Genomic DNA, 22,446 nt, shown 5'->3' on the forward strand with positions numbered 1-22,446 from the left:
ATTATCGCCTTTGTATTTTTTATCTATATACTGTAGATTCAGATTATGTAACACACCGCAATTACAAAAGAACTCATTCCCAGAGAGCTAATGCCCTCTGTTGGATACACCACCTCAAGCCAAAAATATGGTTTTCAAAATGGCAGTTGTGGTGTCCCTTTTTGTATACACTCACTCACACACAGTGAAGCACACAAAGGTGACATTATCAACATGTGACTATGCACACCTAATAACAGAAACAAAATAACAGTACAAAATTGATTATATGGTAAACATTGGTACCTTAGCTCCTGCCAACAGAAAGAGAGAGACATTCAGATTTATGTATTTATCTGTATCAAGATCATCAAAGAATGATAAAAAAAATGGCAATGTAATTCCAATATATTCCAAAAACAGTGTTCCAGAATTTAAAAAATGTGTTTTGTTTTATTTCAGGATGTCTCCTTGCATATTCAGAAGCTTATAACATTGCAACTTCGGGAGCCAAATTGTTTCAAGGGAACTCTGTTGAAGAATTTGGATATACTGTCCGTCAGTTTGTAAATAGCAATGGGAAATGGTATGACTTCAATATTTTTTTTTTCTTTTTATACCTTTTCTGTACCCATTCCACAGTTTATATGAATTTCACACACCATATAGACAAACGACAGACAAATACAAAGGCCATAAGGGGACTTAACCTGCTAGGGCTTAAGTACTGTATGCATGGTATATAACTCTAATATTAGATATGCAGCCATTTTTTTTCTTGTTTTTACCTGTAACTTCATCAAAGTGAACTCCTTTAACGCGGTAGGACAAATTACCTTTAGTCTTTCTAGTTAATTTTGTGCAAGAACAGGCTTATTTATATTATTAAACTCAAGTTGTTGAGTTGTCCTAACTCATTCCATATTTGTCATACAAGGATTTTATCTACAAATTTGGATTTATTTGGTATTAGAGTTGATATAAGTTGATGGCCTCATTTTTTAACTTGAAACCATCCATAATATTGGCATGATTTTTCATCTGCTTATGTTCAGCATGCACATTTGAGAGTTGGGTATTCTCAGGGTGGGTTTTATGCTTAAATGATCATATCTGTCTAAAACTCTTAGGATGCAGCTTCAAAAGATCTAACTGGTGTGGGTACTCATTACGCAGTATGCTCTAAGACTCAGCATCATCCCCACATGAGTAGTTGGCAGAGAAAATCCAAATATCCAAAAAAAGAAAATGTACATACCAATAAATGCAACCTAAGTTCCAAATGATCATTTTGTAAATCGTGGTGCTTAAGAATTTAAACATTTTCATGACATCTACAATACACCACTGAACATTTTCCTTTGTCTTACGTAAAGTTCACCAGTGACAAAGCAATACATTGAACTACTGAGCTCCCTGGTTCATTCATCATATAAGCCGTCGTCAACTTGCAGTGCAATATACTCTAAATCTTAAAAGCTAAACCAGTGTATACCACAGATTATATAAAACTACAGCTAACTTGAAAATTTCAGAAATGACTCTTATTTTCTCTCGAAAATACCTTTTGTTACAGAAAAGACTCAAAACAATTTCATTGGCCATTGATGGACAATTTTGCATATAAACAATGAAACCCTAACAGAACGTGGCCTGTAAAATCCTGCACAGTGACATGGTTGTGTTTGTATACTCAGGTCCATCCAGTTCAGTAATTATGGAAACATAATGCACAATAAAGTCAGAGTATATGACAACAATTGCTCTGTTTGCTTGGTAGACAAACACAGCAGTGTGACTTCAGTTAAAAGCTTTGATTTGTTGTGTCATTTCTTTAATTATCTGCTATATAATAAAACAGTACTGTCTGTGTGTGTGTGTGTGTGTGTGTGCGTGTGTCCGGTCCCTTTGAGTAATCTGATTGGTCAGTTTGGCTTTGGTAGCTCAATGGTAGAAATGATGACATAATACGTTAGGGGTGCGAAGATCAGTACCATCCATTCATTCATCCATTATCCAACCCGCTGTATCCTAACACAGGGTCACGGGGGTCTGCTGGAGTCAATCCCAGCCAACACAGGGCGCAAGGCAGGAAACAAACCCCTGGCAGGGAGCCAGCCCACCACCGAGATCAGTACCTGATTGTGACATTTGTTTTCATTTTTACAAAAAAGTAGTTAAAACGGACCATTCCAATGACATCAAAGCAAATAACATATCAAGCAACATTGAGTCGATAAATGCCTATGTGGTGCATCCCAAGTCACTTTTAAAGATGGGAAATATTCACAAGAATATGAATATCATTTTCACAAATGGTAATGTGGGCCTCTCTAACATTGCTGGTAGTCAAAAAGTGGACAGAAGGCAAGCAAGGCACCTCAGAATAACAGAGCCTGAAAAGTAGGCTTTATGGGAATGTGTTCAAGATAGGAAACGCACTGCAACAGAGAATGAGACGCATAAGGATATCAATGAAAATGGTAGGAGGGAAGACTTCAGAGGGGGGAAGTATTCCCAAGACTACAAATGATATTTTCATGGCGGTAATAAAGGCCCATCTACCATTGGTGATGGACCAAACATGGACAGAAAGTGAGCAAGGTATCTCAAAATGTCAGTCTCTCAGAAATAGAGAGAGGAAGTGGTGGGCAAGAGAGTGTGACACACAAAGATACTTTTAAATCTGAGAAGAAGGCTTTATGAGAACGCGACCAAGAGAGGAAGAGTTGGTCAAGAGAGTTTGAGCCACATGAGGATATCGAGGAAAGGTGTAGGAGAAACACAGAGGGTGGACTTCAAAGATGGAAAATATTCCCAAGAATACGAATGATATTTTCACAGCGTGTAATAAGGGCCCGTCCACCATTAGTGGTAGATAAGAAATGGACAGGAGGTGAGAAAGGCATCTCGATATGATAGACTCTCAGAAACAGAGAGAGGAAGTGGTGGGCAAGAGAGGTTGACTCACAAAGATACCGAAGAAAGGCATATGAGCAATCCTGAGTGTACACATAGTTCTGGAGATATCAAATATCAAACATTTTAAATGTATTATATTACCTGTAATGTTGCTAGTATATAATATTTATTTTTAAATTTGTATAACTGTGCTTTACGGGAGTTAAAAAATTAAACTGCCCATTGTGACTAGACCTAAGCAAGACGGCAGAAATTGCTGTGCTACCAACTCGGTGGCCCTTTTTAATGCGCACACAAAACAAAAGCATAAGGGTGGCCCTGTGAAACAACTGACCCAAAATCAGCTCATGCAACTTTTTCTGATGTGCCTCCCTCTGTTATTTTGCACCAGATCTTCATCCGTCTCAACTCCTGGCCATGAAGCAACCACCACCTTTGTGGGCCATCCAGTTTTATGTCTTCAGTGCACTCACTGGGCATCTTCTCAGGGTGGGGCAGGTGGAAAAGAAGATACCACTAGCGACAGCACCCGCTCTTGTACCCAGAGTGGTATCATTTACCTCAGTCAAGCCAGGAAGATGACCCTAGTCACACATGCGTGACACTGTTTTTTTATGCTTTAGTTGTATGCAATGATATTAGAGAAAAAGGCAAAAATTAGACAAGATGCATCATGGCATGGTAAACTCTGAAAAAGTTGACATTTTTAACCATTTCCCTAGGATATATGAACAAGGAAATATATTACTACGACTCTTTGTTTAATTGTACTTTTAAAAGGTTTCGTGCCATGAATATGTGAGTTTAATTAAAATGTTTAAAACAAAGCTCAGATTTAAAAGCAGCTAGAGCGCCATAGGGTGTTGTTTTCTTTTTTCTTTGGTTTTGGTAGCAAGGCTAGGCATGCATTAGTTTTATATTAAACATCTGCACATCTTTTTGAACTTGTTACAAAAATGACAAGTCACTACCCGCTTTGCTGTTACTGTGCCAGACAGAAAGTAGATTGGCCAGTATTTAGCTTTTGAGTGAAAAAGTATTGTGTTTTCCATTTAAACATTTTCAGTCCTTTGATGCACAACATTTGTAGAACATTAAATTAAATAGAAAGGTCTAACCAGAAGCAGTATGTTCAACAATCATTTATTATCTATAAAATATTGCTGACAAATGATTCTGAATTTGACATTCTATTTAATGTAAAGATTGCATTCTAAACGTGATGTTAAAATAATGAAATACAAGAATTATGAATGATGTAGGCAGGCCATTTAACCTATTTCTAATGTCTCGAGGAACTAGTAAGCAGAGGTTTTCTGCCTTAAAATAGTGCATCGTCATGGGCCCAACTGTACCCCTGTGATTGGTAGCATATAGCAGCAACAAAAAGACAATGCAAAAGAAAAGCATGTGCTATTAAAAGTCCACAAGCAAGACAAAAGGTGCTCATTTAGAAAGACCTTGTCGTCAACCTCCTTAAGGTGCTCCTGTTCACCTGATTTTGTGTGCTCAGGCCGAGTTTCTGCTTAATAAAACAAATGACAAATAAAAACAAAAAAAGAGATACTTAGTAAAAAAAAAATTAAGCAAGCTAAATGATAAACACCTTGAAAATACAGTGGTACCTCGGTATACATCCTTAATCTGTTCTTTGACTTATACCAAACAGGACATATACCAAACAAATTTTCCCATAAGAAATAAAGGGAAAATGATTAATTCGTTCCCATTAAAAACTCCTATTGTTATTGGCATATTATACATTAATGGGGTTGTATAAAATAATTTAAACACTGCTTAACACTAGAATTACCAGAGCCTACGAGAAAACTCGTAAATCCGGCCCACCTTAAATCCATTTGCACCTCTCTGTCAGCGTCTTTTGTCCTGTAAATGTGCTGATTAACACAAGCAGCAAGCACCCTGCTATTTCATCCCCAGACATCACAGAACATTCATTAAGTTCTCCCAGCTCATGCCTTGTTTGATTATCTGGGAGTGACTTGCTGGAGTTTTAGAGTGGAAATAATAGATCGTTATTTGGAACACATGCATTTCATGTGTGTTCCGTTTCTACAGTAGTCTGTGTAAACACATTGTTTAAACAGCAACTTTTTCATATTTTAGTAATAAATGTTACAAAATGTAGACATAAACTATAGAATTGGAACTATCGGATTCAGGAGGAACAGTGTGGTTTTCAACCTGGTCGCAGAACAGTGGACCAGCTCTACACCCTTAGCAGTATCCTGGAGGGTGCATGGGAGTTTGCCCAACCAGTCTACATGTGGTTTGTGGACTTGGAAAAGGCATTCGACCGTGTCCCTTGGGGAATCCTGTGGGGGGGTGCTCCAGGAGTATGGGGTACTGGACCCACTGATAAGAGCTGTTCGGTCTCTGTACAACCGGTGTCAGAGCTTGGTCCGCATTGCCGGCAGTAAGTCGAGCCCGTTTCCAGTGAGAGTTGGACTCCGCCAGGGCTGCCCTTTGTCACCGATTCTGCTCATAACTTTTATGGACAGAATTTCTAGGCGCAGCCAGGGTGTTGAAGGGGTCCGGTTTGGTGGACTCAGGATTGGGTCACTGCTTTTTGCAGATGATGTTGTCCTGTTTGCTTCATCAGGCCGTGATCTTCAGCTCTCTCTGGAACGGTTCGCAGCTGAGTGTGAAGCGGCTGGGATGAGAATCAGCACCTCCAAATCCGAGACCATGGTCCTCAGCCGGAAAAGGGTGGAGTGCCGTCTCAGGGTTGGGGGAGAGATCTTGCCCCAAGTGGAGGAGTTCAAGTATCTCGAGGTCTTGTTCACGAGTGGGGGAAAAATGGACTGTGAGATCGACAGGTGGATCGGTGCGGCATCCGCAGTGATGCGGGCTCTGCATCGGTCTGTCGTGGTGAAAAAAGAGCTGAGCCGTAAGGCAAAGCTCTCAATTTACCAGTCGATCTACGTTCCTACCCTCACCTATAGTCATGAGCTATGGGTAGTGACTGAAAGAACACGATCGCGAATACAAGCGGCTGAAATGAGTTTCCTCCGCAGGGTGTCTGGGCTTTCCCTTAAAGATAGGGTGAGAAGCTCAGTCATCCGGGAGGGGCTCAGAGTAGAGCCACTGCTCCTCCGCATCGAGAGGAGTCAGATGAGGTGGCTCGGGCATCTGATCAGGATGCCTCCTGGACGCCTCCCTGGTGAGGTGTTCCGGGCACGTCCAACCGGGAGGAGGCCCCGGGAAAGACCCAGGACACGCTGGAGGGACTATGTCTCCCAGCTGGCCTGGGAACGCTTTGGGATTCTCCCGGAAGAGCTGGAAGAAGTGGCCGGGGAGAGGGAAGTCTGGGCCTCTCTGCTTAAGCTGCTGCCCCCGCAACCTGACCTCGGATAAGCGGAAGAGGATGGATGGATGGATGGAATCTATAGAATGTGTGAAGCCTGAAGTCCAAAGATCAAATAAACACTTTCACAAAAGGTTCAAGGACGATACAACACATATTATTTGAAAACGAACAGTGTCAGATTGGGCATAAATTCACAACCGATCTGACGCTGTTCATTTTCAAATAATATTGCATTAGTGCAATGATGTTTTCTAATTGGTACTATTCAGGTCATAAAATGATTTCTTCAAAATATTATATATACCTACATCTGTGTGTTTTTTTTTTGACATCATACACCATAAGGTGCATACTAATTCTACGTGAGCAGGAATACTTAATAAAACTGAATTAAAAATAAAGTGAAGGTGAGATACGAAGAAGGCAGATTCACCAGCGTTTGTGTGTCAGCTTTCATCCCTCCAGATCAGAGAATGTCCATTTCCATTGCCATAAAACACTACTCACATCTACAGTTATTCACAGTTTCAAAAAAAAAATAACAGCATCAGATCCCTAGGCCGGTAGTATGTATTGTGATAGTGAGTGGGAGAATAAAAGTGAAAAAAAGGTAACTTTTACAAGTACAGTACTATAAATATACACGGCCTGTTACAGACGCAAACCAAATGTATGTGTGTACTGTATAATATTAGGACTAAAAGCAGCTCACTACTGAAAAGTAAATATAGAAGACATTCAGGATCGAATTAGGGGACTTTTGATTATAAGTCGGCAAATCTTACTGCTACGTCACGGAATCTAGGAATTGTATCGTCCTTGAACCTTTTGTGAAAGTGTTTATTTGATCTTTGGACTTCAGGCTTCACACATGCTATAGCTTATACCTCCATTTTGTAACATTTATTATTAAAACTAGCAGAATATCCACGCTTCGCAGCGGAGAAGTAGTGTGTTAAAGAAGTTTAAAAAATAACGTAACATGATTGTTAATGTAATTGTTTTGTCTTTGATATGAGTGTTGTTGTCATATCTGTATATCTATATATATATATCTATATATATCTATATCTATATATAGATATATATATATACTGTATTTATATATATATATATATATATATATATATATATATATATACTGTGGCCCCGGCGGGCGGGAGCGGCCGGGGCGCAGGAGGGCGTGAGGAGGGCTTGTGCCTCCTCCAGACCGCGAGGCGTCCGTCCTGGTTCTGTTGGGGCCACGGGTTGAGGGCATGGAAGCCCTTCCCTGTAGGGGCCCGTGGTCACCGCCAGGCGGCGCCCCGATGCCGGTTTATCCTGTGCGGTTGCCGGTCGGGCAGGAGCCCGGCCGGGGCGCTTGAGGACCGGAGGAGGCGAGTGCCTCCTCCAGACAGAGTGGGGCGTCCGTCCTGGTTAGGCATCGGGCCTCAGGTACAGGGCTTTGAAGCCCAGCCCTGTAGGGACCCGTGGCCACCGCCAGGCGGCGCCCCGGTGCCTGATTATCCCGGGAACCCGACACTTCCGCCACACCAGGAAGTGCCGGGGGGAAGACATTGTGTTGCGCCCGGAGAGCTGCCAGGAAGGCAGCCGACACTTCCGCCACGCTGGGGCGTGGCCAAGGATGGCGGAAGCACCTGGGGCTCATCCGGGGCATTATTTAAGAGGCCGCCGCCCTCCAGTCATTGGTGGAAGTCGGGAGGAAGCAGACGGAACTGGAGAGAGGGACGGAGGCGCCAGGAAGGCACAAAAGACTGTGGGCCTGGACTTGGGGAGATCGGTGCGAGAAGGCACTGGGGGTGCACGTGAGCACAATTACTGTAAATAATACTGTAAATAAATGGTGTGTGGTGACAATATGATGTCCGTCTGTCTGTGCCGGGGCCAGCTTTCACAGTATATATATATATATATAGCAAAATACCTGTGCTTGGCAGCGGAGAAGTAAAAAGAAAAGGAAACATTTTAATAATAACGTAACATAATTGACAATGTAATTGTTTTGTCATTGTCATGAGTGTTGCTGGCATATATATATATATATACATACATACATACATGTGTACATATATACACACACACATATACTATGGGGTGCCAAACAGGCAAATAAATTGATTTTGTGAATATATAAAGTCGGCGTCAGAATATATAAAGTCAAAACTTGAATATATAAAGTCAAAACTTGAATATATAAAGTCAGTGTCGGTATACATAAAGTCAAAACTTTTTTCTGAATATATAAAGTCAAAACCTGAATATATAAAGTCAGCGTCGGAATTTATAAAGTCACTCCTGATTATATAAAGTCAACATCGGAGTATATAAACTCACTCCTGAATATATAAAGTGAAAGTCAAAATCTATTGATTGAAATGACTCTGAACTGAACTAAGTTAACAAAAACGTAATCAGAAAAATAAATAAAAAAAAACACTGTTCGGTTAATGTTTTGAAAATGATGCATGTGCCCTGCCCAGGATTGGTTCCTGCCTTGCGTCCAGTGTTGGCTGGGATTGGCTCCATCAGACCCCTGTGACCCTGTGGTCGGATTCAACGTGTTGGGAAATGGATGGGTATGCAGTTGACAGTGTTGCTGCCAAGGGGGCATTCCTTATGCAAATATGCCAACTTTATACAAATGTAGTTTTCTCTGCCATTGTGACTTTACAGCAGTACAACAATTATTCTTTGAAATAATCTTGAACATTGAAACAATTAATTCATATTAAACACTAGTTAAATGTTGTAAGTTTATGTACATCTCTCTCTATATAAAATCCTACGTCTGTCTGTCTGTGCGCTTTTCACAAGAAAATTTCTTAACGGATTTACAGTGTAAATGAAATGGCATGAAAATGCACAAACTGAAAATGTCCCACGATGCAACACAGATTACAGTAATCCCTCCTCGATAGATGAAAATCCGCGAAGTAGAAACCATATGTTTGTATGGTTATATTTATATATTTTAAGCCCTCATAAACTCTCCCACACTGTTAACATTATTAGAGCCCTCTAGACATGAACTAACACCCTTTAGTCAAAAATTTAAACTGTGCTCCATGACAAGACAGAGATGACAGTTCTTTCTCACAATTCAAAGAATGCGTGTCAGGAGCAGAGAATGTCAGAGAGAGAGCGAGAGAAAAGCAAACCATCAAAAAATCAATATGTTCTTTTGGGCTTTTAAGTATGCCAAAGCACCGCGATAAAGCAGCATTTTGTAGAGGAGCGTCCGTATCCACTAGGCAAACAGCCTCTGTGCAAACAGCCCCTCTGCTCACACCCCCTACGTCAGGAGCAGAGAATGTCAGAGAGAGTGAGAGAGAGAGAAAAGCAAACAATCAAGCACCGCGCAGGAAGCATATCGTATATCATTGAGGAGTTTTAGTTAATACATAATACATGCTCTGATTGGGTAGCTTCTAAGCCATCCAATAGCCATCCAATAGCGTCCCTTGTATGAAATCAACTAGGCAAACAAACTGAGGAAGCATATACCATAAATTAAAAGACCCATTGTCTGCAGAAATCCGCGAACCAGCGAAAAATCCGGGATATATATTTAGATATGCTTACATTTGAAATCCGCGATGGAGTGAAGCCGCGAAAGTCGAAGCGCGATATAGCGAGGGATCACTGTAGTCCAAATATAAATTTACAGTGATTTACTGTCTTATGACAGAAGATGGGGTAGGCTGCTGTGATGACACTGAACCTCTGAAATGCTGGCAGTTTTTTTAAGGTGTTCAGTGTTGCTATAGACTTTTACTGATTACGTTTATTTTTATATTTATTCACTTAGCAAAAGTAATATCCAAAGTAATATACAAAAGAGTCATACTTGAGTACATATCAGTCCTGGGATCCATTTTGAAGCAAGTGTTACAAAACAAGATTACAAAGTTGACCGTCATAATTGAAGATATCTAAAATAAACAAAATGACTTAAGTCTAGGCACTCTTATCTTGGCTACTAAAAATGTGGCTTCAAAATTATTATCAGACAGATAATCAGAACAAGAGAATCTCCAAATGTGTCTTAAACACAATGAGGGAGTCAGTAGTTTAGATGGAGGTTGGATGCTTGTTCCATCAGCTAGGAGATACAGTACACATAAAAAGTGTCTGAATTGCCACATACAGGCGGTCCCACCGGATGCTGTTAATTAGTAGACCTGAGGAGGCGAGAAGGAGTAAAGAACCTCATAAGTGCCTCCATATGCATAGGTGCTGGCCCATTGACTACTTTGTAGGCAAGCATTAAGAATTTGAACTTAATGAGTGCTGCTACAGCTAGCCAGTGTAATGACCTGAAAGGAGGAGTGACAGGCGCCTGTCTTGGCTGATTGAACACAAGATGCACTGCTGAATTTTGAACCATTTGCAGTGGCTGGGTAGCAAATGCAGGTATCCCTTCCAGTAACAAGTCGCTGTGGTCCACATGTGATAAGACCAATGTCTGGACTGAAAGATGTGCTGTATATGCCATCAGCAATGGTCTTCTCTTGCTGATATTACACAGAGGACAGACAGTTGTAGTGTGATCAGTGAAGGCGGTCTGGTTATCAATCTTCACCCCAAGGTTGTCTACTTACTTGACTGGTGTCAGTGATAATGAGAGGAGCTTAACAGAAATGGGGTGTTGATTAAATGGGTTGGTTGTGATAACAAGAAGGTTCATCCAGACTGAGCCAGAGATGGTGCTTTCATTCAAGCTGAGATATCAGTTAGACTTGCTGTGGTTCTAGCTAAAACCGTGTGGTCCTCTGGTAGGAATGACAGGTGCAGCTGGATATCATCAGCATAGCACTGATAATCAATGGTATTGGATGACAGGGCATAATGAGATGGTATATGGAGTGGAGAAGAGAAGACTCAACACTGGTTCTTTGACATCTCTCCTTTAAGAGTTTCTTATTTGGATGTTAAGCCTTTTGGTTAACATAATATGTCATTTCGGTGAACATTTTGCTCTTTCTTCCATCCTCTTCTACAAATTTCCATCAGTGGGAATTCTGCTTAGGTAGGAATATGTTTCTGGACAGGAGAACCTCAGTTTCTCAACTTTTTTCCTCACTTTTTCTAGATTTTTTCTTAAGGAACAAATCTAAGAGCGAACATTTAAAGATGGTGATGCAGCTTAATTAGCTGGTTGGCTGTTAATCATTGTTAGCCATTTAAAAAAATAAGCCAATAGCAATTTTATAATTCTTAACTACCAAATAAACATTTACGGTGAAATAAAGCAAAAACATAGAAGGTCACTTAAGTAAAAGCTAGTAAATTTAAAAGATTGAATGAAATTAACACATTATTCGGATCAGAAGCGTGTACATTTGTAAACTGTTGGTAACTTGTTAAAGGTAAATTTCGCAGAAACATTAGGACGTTTTTCTTCACACAGACATCTATCAACACATGGAGTAAGTTACAAAGTAGGGTGGTAGACAGTAGAACTTTAGGGATATTCAAACCCTGAGCTGATGTTGTTTTGAAGGAATTAGGTGGATAGGAATGGTGGACTTGGTTGGGCTGAGTGAATTGTTTCTAATGTTCCAATATGTTCACCCATCCATTTTCTGTCTCTGTTTATTTAATACACGGTTACAGACTTATTCATGTCTGACTAATTTTAGTTTAGCTAAAAATTCTCATTGTGAGCTTTATCCATTCAGGTTTTCTCGGAAGTAAATTAAATGCTGTGTTTATAGTGAGTATTGCAAGAGAGGACTAGACAAACAAATGGTGCAATTCCAGATGGTGTATACTACACAGTTCTTTGTGAGTGACCACTTTACACATGGCTGGTTCTGACATCATCTACGGTTTTGAAACTTTCAAGTGAAGCATTTGATTGTTAACAATTAAGACCACACCTTGTCATCTCTGTTAAAGTTTAATACTTCTGGGAAGTCTCACTTGAAGGTGCTTCCTTCATTTCTTTATGTCCTTGGAGGCTGATTAAAGGCTTAGACGTGATTGAGTCTGAGTCGCTTTCCTACAGGAAATGAGGTCAAGTCACCTACGTCTTTTCTTATAATAAGATAAAATCAGAAATGTATATATTTGGTATGAAAGATGCAGGCAGTGAACACTTTTTAAAATTTTCTTTGAAAATAAATTCAATTATTGTACAAGACATAGAACATCAATACAATGATTTATTTTATTGCATGTTTAAGATTTTATTCCATAATTCCAAAATAAATTAAAAATATGCAACTCTCTGCTACATATTCAAGTGATCCACATGTGTTAGCCACTGGCTGTAAGAACTGCTTCAGGAGCATTAGAGAAGCATACAAAGTCCTCCAGACCAACCTCACAATGGAGTGGTCCACAAAGCTTTCTGGCATAAGTCCTTATTGTCTCTTTAGCAGTGTCAATGCTTACTAACTGTGTTTGGTAGTGCACACCTAAAATGAGGTTTGGCCCCGGAAATAATAAATAAGATGCCTGTCACTCAGGCTATAGGTGCTCCTTGCATATTTCAAAGAGAATAAAATATTTGCAAGCATATTTTACTCTGTGGCGGCACGGTGGCGCTGCTGTCACGCAGTTAGGAGACCCGGGTTCGCTTCCCGGGTTCTCACTGCGTGGAGTTTGCATGTTCTCCCTGTGTCTGCGCGAGTTTCCTCCCACAGTCCAAAGACATGCAGGTTAAGTGCATTGGCGATTCTAAATTGTCCCGTGTGTGTGTGTACCTGGGGTTTGTTTCCTGCCTTGTGCCCTGTGTTGGCTGGGATTGGCACCAGCAGACCCCTGTGACCTTGTAGTTAGGATATAGCGGGTTGGATAATGGATAGATGGATATTTTACTCTGTGACAAATTTGACCATAATTTATCAGTTAAATGACTGGATGACAAACTCATTAAAATATAACAAAGTGTTTATTGTTAGAATTTTGTATTTTTTTTAAACATTAGAAAAACGTAAATGAAATGGAATGGAAATGTTAGACAAAACACGAATACAACAGTATTGTCATAATACATACAACATTTATACAGACGTTCATTATTTTATTACAACATCATTCTGAGCCTATGGCAATACAATTATCCATAAAATGTTGTTTCACTCTGAAACAATTCATTAACATTTGCAGCCAAAGCCGATGTCACATTACACACCTTCTGATTATGAAGTATGTCAGACTTGCAGTTGCTAATCTCGGTATCAATTTACATGACTGAAAATGGCTGAAAATGTCACATTTAGCGATTGAGTGCCGACCTTCCAACACAGTTGTGCTCAACTCTTTTTCTGACAGCCAATAATGTACTGCCTAATGGAGCCGGTGCTGTACGAAGGGTTAGCAGGTACAGTGAGTTCAGCTGCAGTCTTCCCCGCTTTTTTTTCCATCCTGTCATGGTGTGTAAAAGAGAAGACATCAGACAGGCAAGCATCTGTTCTGTTTGTGAGATCCAAAGTACCTACACTTGTACCAGGATTCCTTCTCATTGGTTTGTCAGAATCATTGTGTGAACTTCCTCAGTGTTGTCATCAGTAGTGAACATGGCAGGGTCTCCCACTTCCTCTTCTTTGTGCTTAACACTTGTCGGACCATTTTTGAACTTCTCGATCTATTTGTAAACGCTCTGCCATTGTAAAACACTGTCTCCACATTTTACAGAATCTATGGATTGGTGCAAATGAAGAGTGGTGCACTCATATTTAGTCCTAGAAAACAACAAAGAGAAACTGACTAATCAAAGAGGAAATTTTACAACTGTTACCACAGACACACCATGTTTCCATGTGTTTACAGGGTGAAGCTGCACAGCCAACCCAAACAAAATTTTCACAAAGGTTTGAAAACGTATGAACTTACCCCAGTATATGGTTATTTAGTATAGTTTTCCAGAGATTTTTATAGACTGTATTCACAGTGAAAGATGCAGGAAACGGTTTTAAAATTTAAGTGGTCCCATTTCAGCTAAACATTTTGATTTTAATTAAAAAATATTAATAAAAGTAGAAGTGGCCAAGGAAACCAAGAGTAAGTAATTGCATATGCAACCTACGATAAAGCTGGAGCTCAAGACCAGCATTAGAACTAAAAAGGTCCAGCTGCTGCGAAAAAAGTGGCTGCACAGATATTTCTAGCAATTGTGATGGATCATCTATAGAGAAAAGTACAACAAAGGCACGAATGAGTGGCATCAGGCTCAATGGAGAGACAAAAAAACATAATCTTCTCAGCTCAAGACCAGACACTTAACATGTGGTACCATCAACTAACATTGTGAAGTAGCAGGCTGATAAAAAATGCAGTATATGCAGCAAGGTTGAGGAAACAATCGGCCATATCATTGATGGGTGTACAGTGCTGACTTCTAGTCAATAGACATACTGTCTAAACAAGACTGCCAGCTGTCTGCACTGGACAGTCTGTGGTGTTCTAGGTACGGGAATGGCTGAGAAATGTGCTAATACACACTGGAGGCTGTTGTCAATATTGGAGAATATTAAATCGTCCCATTTCAGCTAAACACTTTAATTTGTGGTCTGTCACAGGAAGGAGAATCAATGCCTTCCAATCAAAGCAGGTGTCCAAGATGATAGCAACAACATGCTCAAAGAAGAATGCGTAAGAAATGCAGAAGGTGGCATTGATGAGAATCACTCATTCCGTATTTTCCACGTGCTGGGTTAAACCTGGTCGGGACATGGATGCTTCAGCAGCCATGATAAACAAATTATAATTATAATAGAAAGACTGAGCGATATGGTAGGTTGCATTGCTAAGCACTAGAATGTGTATCACCCATGGTAAAATGAATATCTCTTGCAAATATTTATGACAATGATTACAGAGCAAACGACAAGTCTGTGTGACCATTTACTGATGTCATTAATGACCCTGTAAATTCATAATTATAATAAATGGATCTGCACACCATCTAAGTGGGGCACCCAAATCATGAAAATCAATGAACAGACAGTTAAATGAATAGACTGATATCATAAAAGCTCCAGTAATCATCTATATATTACAGTCCTTCTATATTCTCTCTCAGGAATACAACGCTTGCTTTTGCTTAATGGACACTAAACTATAGAAACCCCTGCTGGGCTCTCTAATTGAAGTCTGTAGTCTCTATGGGACAATCCACTTAAGGTTCCTATCCCTCTTTTTAGTACCCATTAAGTGGCGTGTGTATGTGAAGAAGCACATTTTGCCTTCTTTGATATAATTTTTAAAAAGTAGCAGTTATACCTGAGCAACGTTGGAAATTAAGTATGTTGGTTAATGTGATATGGCGTGGATGAACCTATTTTTATGGCATAGCAAGTAGGGGTTTGAAGAAGAGCAAACCTATCATGGGGAAAATAAGAGAATATCCACTAACATGACTGTTTCCAAATTAATTTTATTAATATTTTGAAGTTTTAACCATCTAATTAAAAAATATTCTGTAGATAATGAAAATTATTATTCAAGTATTGAATAATTGTCCTTGCCAAAACATACAGTGCTCTGGACTTGTTCAGAATTATTCATTTAACAAGCATAAAATTCTCAAACTTGCTTAATCCAATTGAGGGTTACAATTTTGAGAATAATGATCTTACTTAATAAAAGTAGCTGTGAAATGGATGGATAGATGTTATGTGAATACAAAGTCGGCATCTACATAATATAAATAAAGATTTATGTGGAATTTGATTTAGTATGTACAGTATCTCCCCACTTACATTAATTCACATAAAATGCTGAATCATCTTTTTATCTTCAAGTACATACAGTAGACTATGATGTTTGCTGATGACATTGTGATCTGTAGCGATAGTAGGGAGAATGTTGAGGAGACCCTGGAGAGGTGGAGATATGCTCTAGAGAGGAGAGGAATGAAGGTCAGTTGGAACAAGACAGAATACATGTGTGTGAATGAGAGGGAGGTCAGTGAAATGGTGAGGATGCAGGGAGTAGAGATGGCGAAGGTGGATGAGTTTAAATACTTGTGATCAACAGTACAGAGTAATGGGAATTGTGGAAGAGAGGTGAAGAAGAGAGTGCAGGCAGGATGGAATGGGTGGAGAAGAGTGTCAGGAGTGATTTGTGACAGACGGGTATCAGCAAGAGTGAAAGGGAAGGTCTACAGGACGGTATTGAGACCAGCTATGTTATATGGGTTGGAGACGGTGGCACTGACCAGATAGCAGGAGACAGAGTTAAAAATGCTAAGATTTGCATTGGGTGTGACGAGGATGGACAGGATTAGAAATGAGGACATTAGAGGGTCAGCTCAAGTTGAACGGTTGGAAGACAAAGTCAGTGAGGCGAGATTGCTTTGGTTTGGACATGTGCAGAGGAGAGATGCTGGGTATATTGGGAAAACGATGTTAAGGATAGAGCTGACAGGCGAGGACATGCAGGTGATTGGTGTGACAGAACAAGATGCAGAAGACAGGATGATATGGAAGAAGATGGTCTGCTGTGGCAACCACTAACGGGAGCAGCTGAAAGAAGAAGAAAAAGATTTACCTTATTAGTGTAGAATTTTGATATTTTATTATCTATTTCTGCCATAAAGAAGTAGGGTTAATATTGTCATGTAGATATATAAGTATAATCAAGAAAGGTGCAGGTGGCATGGTGGCGCAGTGGTAGCACTGCTGCCTTGCAATTAGGAGACCCGGGTTCGCTTCCCGGGTCTTCCCTGCTTGGAGTTTGCATGTTCTCTGCGTGGGTTTCCTCTGGGCGCTCCGGTTTCCTCCCACAATCCAAAGACATGCAGGTTAGGTGGGTTGGCGATTCTAAATTGGCCTTAGTGTGTGCTTGGTGTGTTTGTGTGTGTCCTGCGGTGGGTTGGCACCCTGCCCAGGATTGGTTCCTGCCCTGTGTTGGCTGGGATTGGCTCCAGCAGACCCCCGTGATCCTGTATTCGGATTCAGCGGGTGGATGGAAGAAAGTTGCACATACATATTATAAGAATAGAAGGAAAGAAAACAAAATAGCCAGTGTGGTGTTAGAGGTTTATAGCATGCAGTATCTCTTATACTGTATCTCTTTGCGAATGTCCAGTGCAGTGCAAAGGCAAATCTGCAACAGGAAAGAGATTGTGAAATCGCTGGACACTCAGACAAGAGGGCTACACAGAGGCAATGTGCTTTTCCTGAACACTAAAGCTATAGTTAATTTATGACTCTAGCATTTCAAACAGGAGAGCAAAAAAAGCAATTCTTAGTAAAAAATGCATCCCATTTAATGAATTCAAGACAGCAGATGAATAGACTCTTTCACAACAAAGCAGTGTAAGTGACTCTGACGTTTGAAAGGTTAACCGTCTCAATGTGCAATTACCTCAGTGTAGATGTGAGCACTGGAATCTGTAGGCATTGGAATGTGCAGAACTCATAGGCAGAAAAAGATGCTGTCATTAGTTGGGAAATTCTGAAGTTTAGAGAGTTCGTCCGCAGACAGCTTGTTACATGAAATAATAAGGCAGGAAATGACTCATTAAACACAACTGTGACCCTCAGCCCCCTGTCTTTGTTCACCCTTACTAGAGTATTAAGTTACATCTATCAGGTACGGATTTCTTCTTGAAGAATCCAGTGTGTTTATATTTTTTTTATTCCTGTTAATTTATTTATGATCTCTGTATATGTACAAATTTTGCATTTGCGTGTGTATGAATTATTTTCCTGTGCTTCATATATACAAAATGTTAAACATTGTCATGTTCAGCAAATAACTTTAATAACTCTTATGACAGGGGTTATCAGGAACAAGATTACAAAAAAATAATGGAGAGTATGTATATACAGTATATAGTGAACGACTAGACAGTGCTTTTGTTTTCTGGAGCTGATTCAATTACATTCTCACATGGTGAGATCCTGTAGCAGAATAAGTGGTGTGAACCTCGCCCCGGACACATACAGGCAGACACGTTCTTGTCACCCACACACATATCTTTATTCATCTTTTCTCTTTTATAATTCCGCTCACCAACCCCAATACTCCTTAGTCCAGGCCACTCCAATGCCTTCTCTTTTCTTCTTCTCTTTTCTCTCGCACTCTCTTTCTCTTTTCTTTTCCTCTTTTCTTCCCACCGCCTCCCTCCTCCTCCAGACGTTGCCACTCTTCCACCCGACTCTTGTCAATGACTGGAGGGAGGCGGCCCCTTTCATAGGAACCCGGATGGGCTCTAGCTGCTTCCCGGCAATCTCCCGCGGACACACCCCCGTGTGGCGGAAGTGCCGGCTGCGCACCCGGAAGCCGTCCGGGTGTCCCCTGTCGTCTTCCCCCTGGCACTTCCTGGTGTGGCGGAAGTGCCGGGCCCCTGGAATAATGAGGCACTGGGACGCCGCCTGGCGGTGGCTACGGGTCCCTACAGGGCTGGGCTTCCAAGCCCTCTACCCGCGGCCCCCAACAGAACCCGGCCGGGGACCACAGTGGTTTCAGATACTTGATGGATAAATATTTATAGTAGACCACCCCTTAAAAAAATTAGTGCAACCATTTGGGTGAGTTTCAGCACCCCCAAACCCCAGACACAACTCCTAGGTGCCAATGCAGGGTTTATTGAATAAATACCTTACAACGACCTCCTTCTAGTAGTGGCACAAACACAAAATAATTATTTCTCTTTCTCTTTATTTCTTCTCCTCCACACCTCCCAGGTGAGCTTTGACCATACTCCACATCCGACTCCAACTCGCCTGGATGAGGTCGAGCAACTTCTTTTATCTTGGACCCGGGAGTACTTCCGGTGCCAGGGCATAGCCCATTGGAAGTACATCCAGGTCCAATGAAAACCCCCAAAAAGTAAGAATTACTAATCCCAGCGGCTTCCCCAGGCAGACCCCATGGAATCCAACAGGGCTGCCCCACAGGACGACAGGTCCATAATGTCCTGTGGATGTCAGTGTGGGAATCCAAGCCCAGGGATGCTGCCATCTAGGGTATCAGTGGGGCCACTGGTCCGTATACGTCATCGTCATCATTCTAGCAGCTATCCCTGGTCCTTAATTACACTGACCTCCCGCCCTGATATGGAACTTTGGTCCATCCCTGCCAGGACACCAGCATATTCACCTCCTGATAAAGGTAGGGTATAACCTACCTTTCATATTGGCCATTCAGTACAGCGGTGTCCTGGCCAGGTGATGCATCATGCAATATCCCGGTCAGGATGCCAGCCCATGCCTACCGTCCGTCACAGGGTTGGTTTAGGATGTTGGGCCATCTAGTCACAGCCAAACCTCATAAGGCCATCCTTTCACCTGGAAATGAATCTGGTGATTACTCAAAAAACAGTTTTGAGATGACGTTTAAAGGCTGCTTAAGGAGGTACAACTGGTAGGAGGACAATGGACAAGTGTATATAAAAACTGGAGGTGATTTGAAGTGTTGTGGTGGGCAAGTGGGCATGCCTACTTTGGAGAACATGAGGACCCAGAAAGACACCTGTTAGGGGAAAACTGCATAACTGTTAGGATTTTGTTTTCCTTCACACAGAGAGCTAACAATAACAGTACTTGAGGGACATTCAAAACTCTGCTCGATTTCATTTTGGAGAAATTAGGGGACTAGGATTGGTGGGTTTTGTTGAATTGAATGGCCTCTTCCTGTTTAATTGTTCTAATGTAATAGCTAGGGCTAGTGAGCTAGTTAGACCTTTACTTCTATTGGGTTGCTGTACTCATCCCTCCATCAAACTGCAAGAATTCAGTGTGAGCTGCTGATACAAATGTTCTGTGTATTTGTTTTAAAAATTGTTGTGTCATTAGCTAGGGCCTGTGTTTTTTGGATGCAGGGCATCCTGAAGATAAATTTAAAACTGCAACACAGTCAGCAGAGTCATTGAGGTTGGTGAACCATCTGTGAATCTGCAGTTTTGCAGACCTTGTCAAAAAAAAGCTTAAGTTAATCCCTTGTGATCCTACTCATTCTCTGGACTATATATTCTTTTCAAAAGTTTGACAAGTGACAGAACCCTGTAATACAACATAGAAACAACACGATACAGGAGATCATTTTAGTTTCAGCACATACTGTATGAGGGGGGATCTAACATTTCTTGAAATTGTTTAAAAAAAAACTTTATTATACAACTTACAGCAATTTAATTTTAGTCACCATCAAAATGCTCCCCTTGAGATGTAATGCCCTTGTTCTTTCATTACCCGTAACATTTCCTGTACTCTTCTTTTGTTATTTTGTCGATGGCCTCCTTCAATTTTATTTTTCTGGATTTCTTCCTCAGTAGCAAATCTTACCTCCAGTCTTGATTTTCATTTCAGGAACAAAAAAAAGGGAGCAAGATCTGACAAATTCGGGTTTGGGTTGGGGGGGATGCAAAGGAACAACCACATTGTTTTTAGTCAAAAACTGCAAACATAATAAGTGTGCTGTAATGGTGTAAAATTCAAACCAACGCAAGAAAATGGCTGTGAAACATGAAACAAATAAGAATATTCCAATCAAGTGAAGTTTTTTGCAAGAGACTAGAATTGTGGTTAAATTAGAACAGTCCTGATGAAAACAGGCCATTCAACCTAACAATCTGGTCAATCCTCTTCAGTAATTTCTCCAAAATAATATCGAGTGTTTGTACCACACTACTGGTTGATCTACTTCATTTGTCTGTGGCTGTTTGTGTGAAGAATAATTTTCTAATGTTTGTGCAAATCGTGTATTCTTGTTGAAGAATTCAATGAAAATTAACACCTGAGATCCACTGTTCTAATTCCTTCCATAATTTGAAACACTCAGTCAATCACTTCACCTAATAATTTGTCTCCTTAAACTGGAAAGGTTCGACTCCTTCAGTAATTTCTCACAGCTAGTACTGCTATGTATTTTTTTGTAGTAGTTGGTCTAAAACTGTACACAGTACTCCATACGAGGCCACACAAGTGTGTTATTTAGCTTAAGCATAAACTCCCTTGACTTGTATTTTACACATTGTGCAGTATAACCTGACATTCTATTACGTGTTATTGTGTCTGAATATACTGTAGATAGCGAGTCCATGACTACTCCTAGGTCCTTCTCATAAGGTGTACTGTAAAATTTTGAACCTTGATGAGCTACTGTACTTTAGTCTGAATGGCCTTGTTTCACTGACATTTTTTTAATCTTCTAATCTCAAGTATGGATTCTAAGTTTGGATAAAAAAAAATCCCAATTCAAGATGGTTGAGGCGGCCATTATAAGCATGAAAGGAATTAAACGAAGAAGCACTCCTGTGGCATATACAGTATACGTTTAATTATTGGATGAAGAATTCTATGACATTTACTGGGAGATAGTAAAACACATAATTAGGAGAGCAAAGACAGTCGTCTTAATCTTGTCAGAGAAGAGTTCAAAAGTAATTACAGCGCACGTTGCAAAAATATAAAGTATATTTTAACTTTTATAACTTTTATACTCTTAAAACCCTATGCACACATATCTTTTTAATCATAATACACCAGCAAACCTTTATTAGAAGACACAAGTTCAAGATCCGTATGATTAGACTATGATACATAAATGCTAAAGCTACTAAACCATCCAATTTCTGTACCCGCTTATCCAAAGCCTTAACCAACCTTGGACAGAACACTAGTATACGCAGGACATGCTCACGCACACACCTATCGGCACACATTTTTGGAATATGGGAGGATAAAAAAACACAGCGAGGACATGCAGACAACATTCAAACCAAGGACCTTGAAGCTATGAGGCATTAGAACTAACCACCGCACTGCCTATTACTAAAATATCGTTTTGAAGTATTCTCTTTTAAATTATCATCACTGAAGACCTTTTATTACTCCCGCTTTGCCATCAAGTCACACTCTGATTAAACTGTCATTCAAGATGGCCTGTTTTTATTTGAATACGAAGAACGTGACAGAAAAGGGATGGTTTGTCTAAGGGTAACAGGGCTACAAACACCAGCACTTGTAATTTGGCATCTCCATTTAATTAAAGGTATTTTGGATGTTAGTGAGAATGAAGGGCATTTGAAGACAAGAAACTCCATCTTACTGACCTCACAGAGGCGAGTTCTGAAACCAAAATATAACAGCAGAGAGGCAGTAATGCCACTGTCACCCTCTAATTTGGTCAAAATATACAAACAGTGTGTCAGTGAAATTCACATGCTAACTTTAAACAATTATAACACCTGTAATTTAAAGATATTTTCAAGAGTATAATTTATTTAATCTAAATTGATGCTCTTGTTTAATGTC

The 22,446-nt window shown here is 40.4% G+C and overlaps 1 protein-coding gene across 1 annotated transcript in view; it reads left to right on the plus strand.

Moving 5' to 3' along the window:
* The window catches only part of itga2.2 (integrin, alpha 2 (CD49B, alpha 2 subunit of VLA-2 receptor), tandem duplicate 2), a 165,907-nt gene that overhangs the window by 40,980 nt on the left and 102,481 nt on the right, over positions 1-22,446 (plus strand). Inside the window, exon 2 of the mRNA XM_039758501.1 lies at positions 442-565. Within this exon, the coding sequence (XP_039614435.1) occupies positions 442-565 (124 nt within the window). The remainder of the gene's footprint in view (positions 1-441; positions 566-22,446) is intronic.

Source organism: Polypterus senegalus, chromosome 7 (genome assembly GCF_016835505.1).
Source record: "Polypterus senegalus isolate Bchr_013 chromosome 7, ASM1683550v1, whole genome shotgun sequence".
NCBI classification, from domain to species: domain Eukaryota; kingdom Metazoa; phylum Chordata; class Cladistia; order Polypteriformes; family Polypteridae; genus Polypterus; species Polypterus senegalus.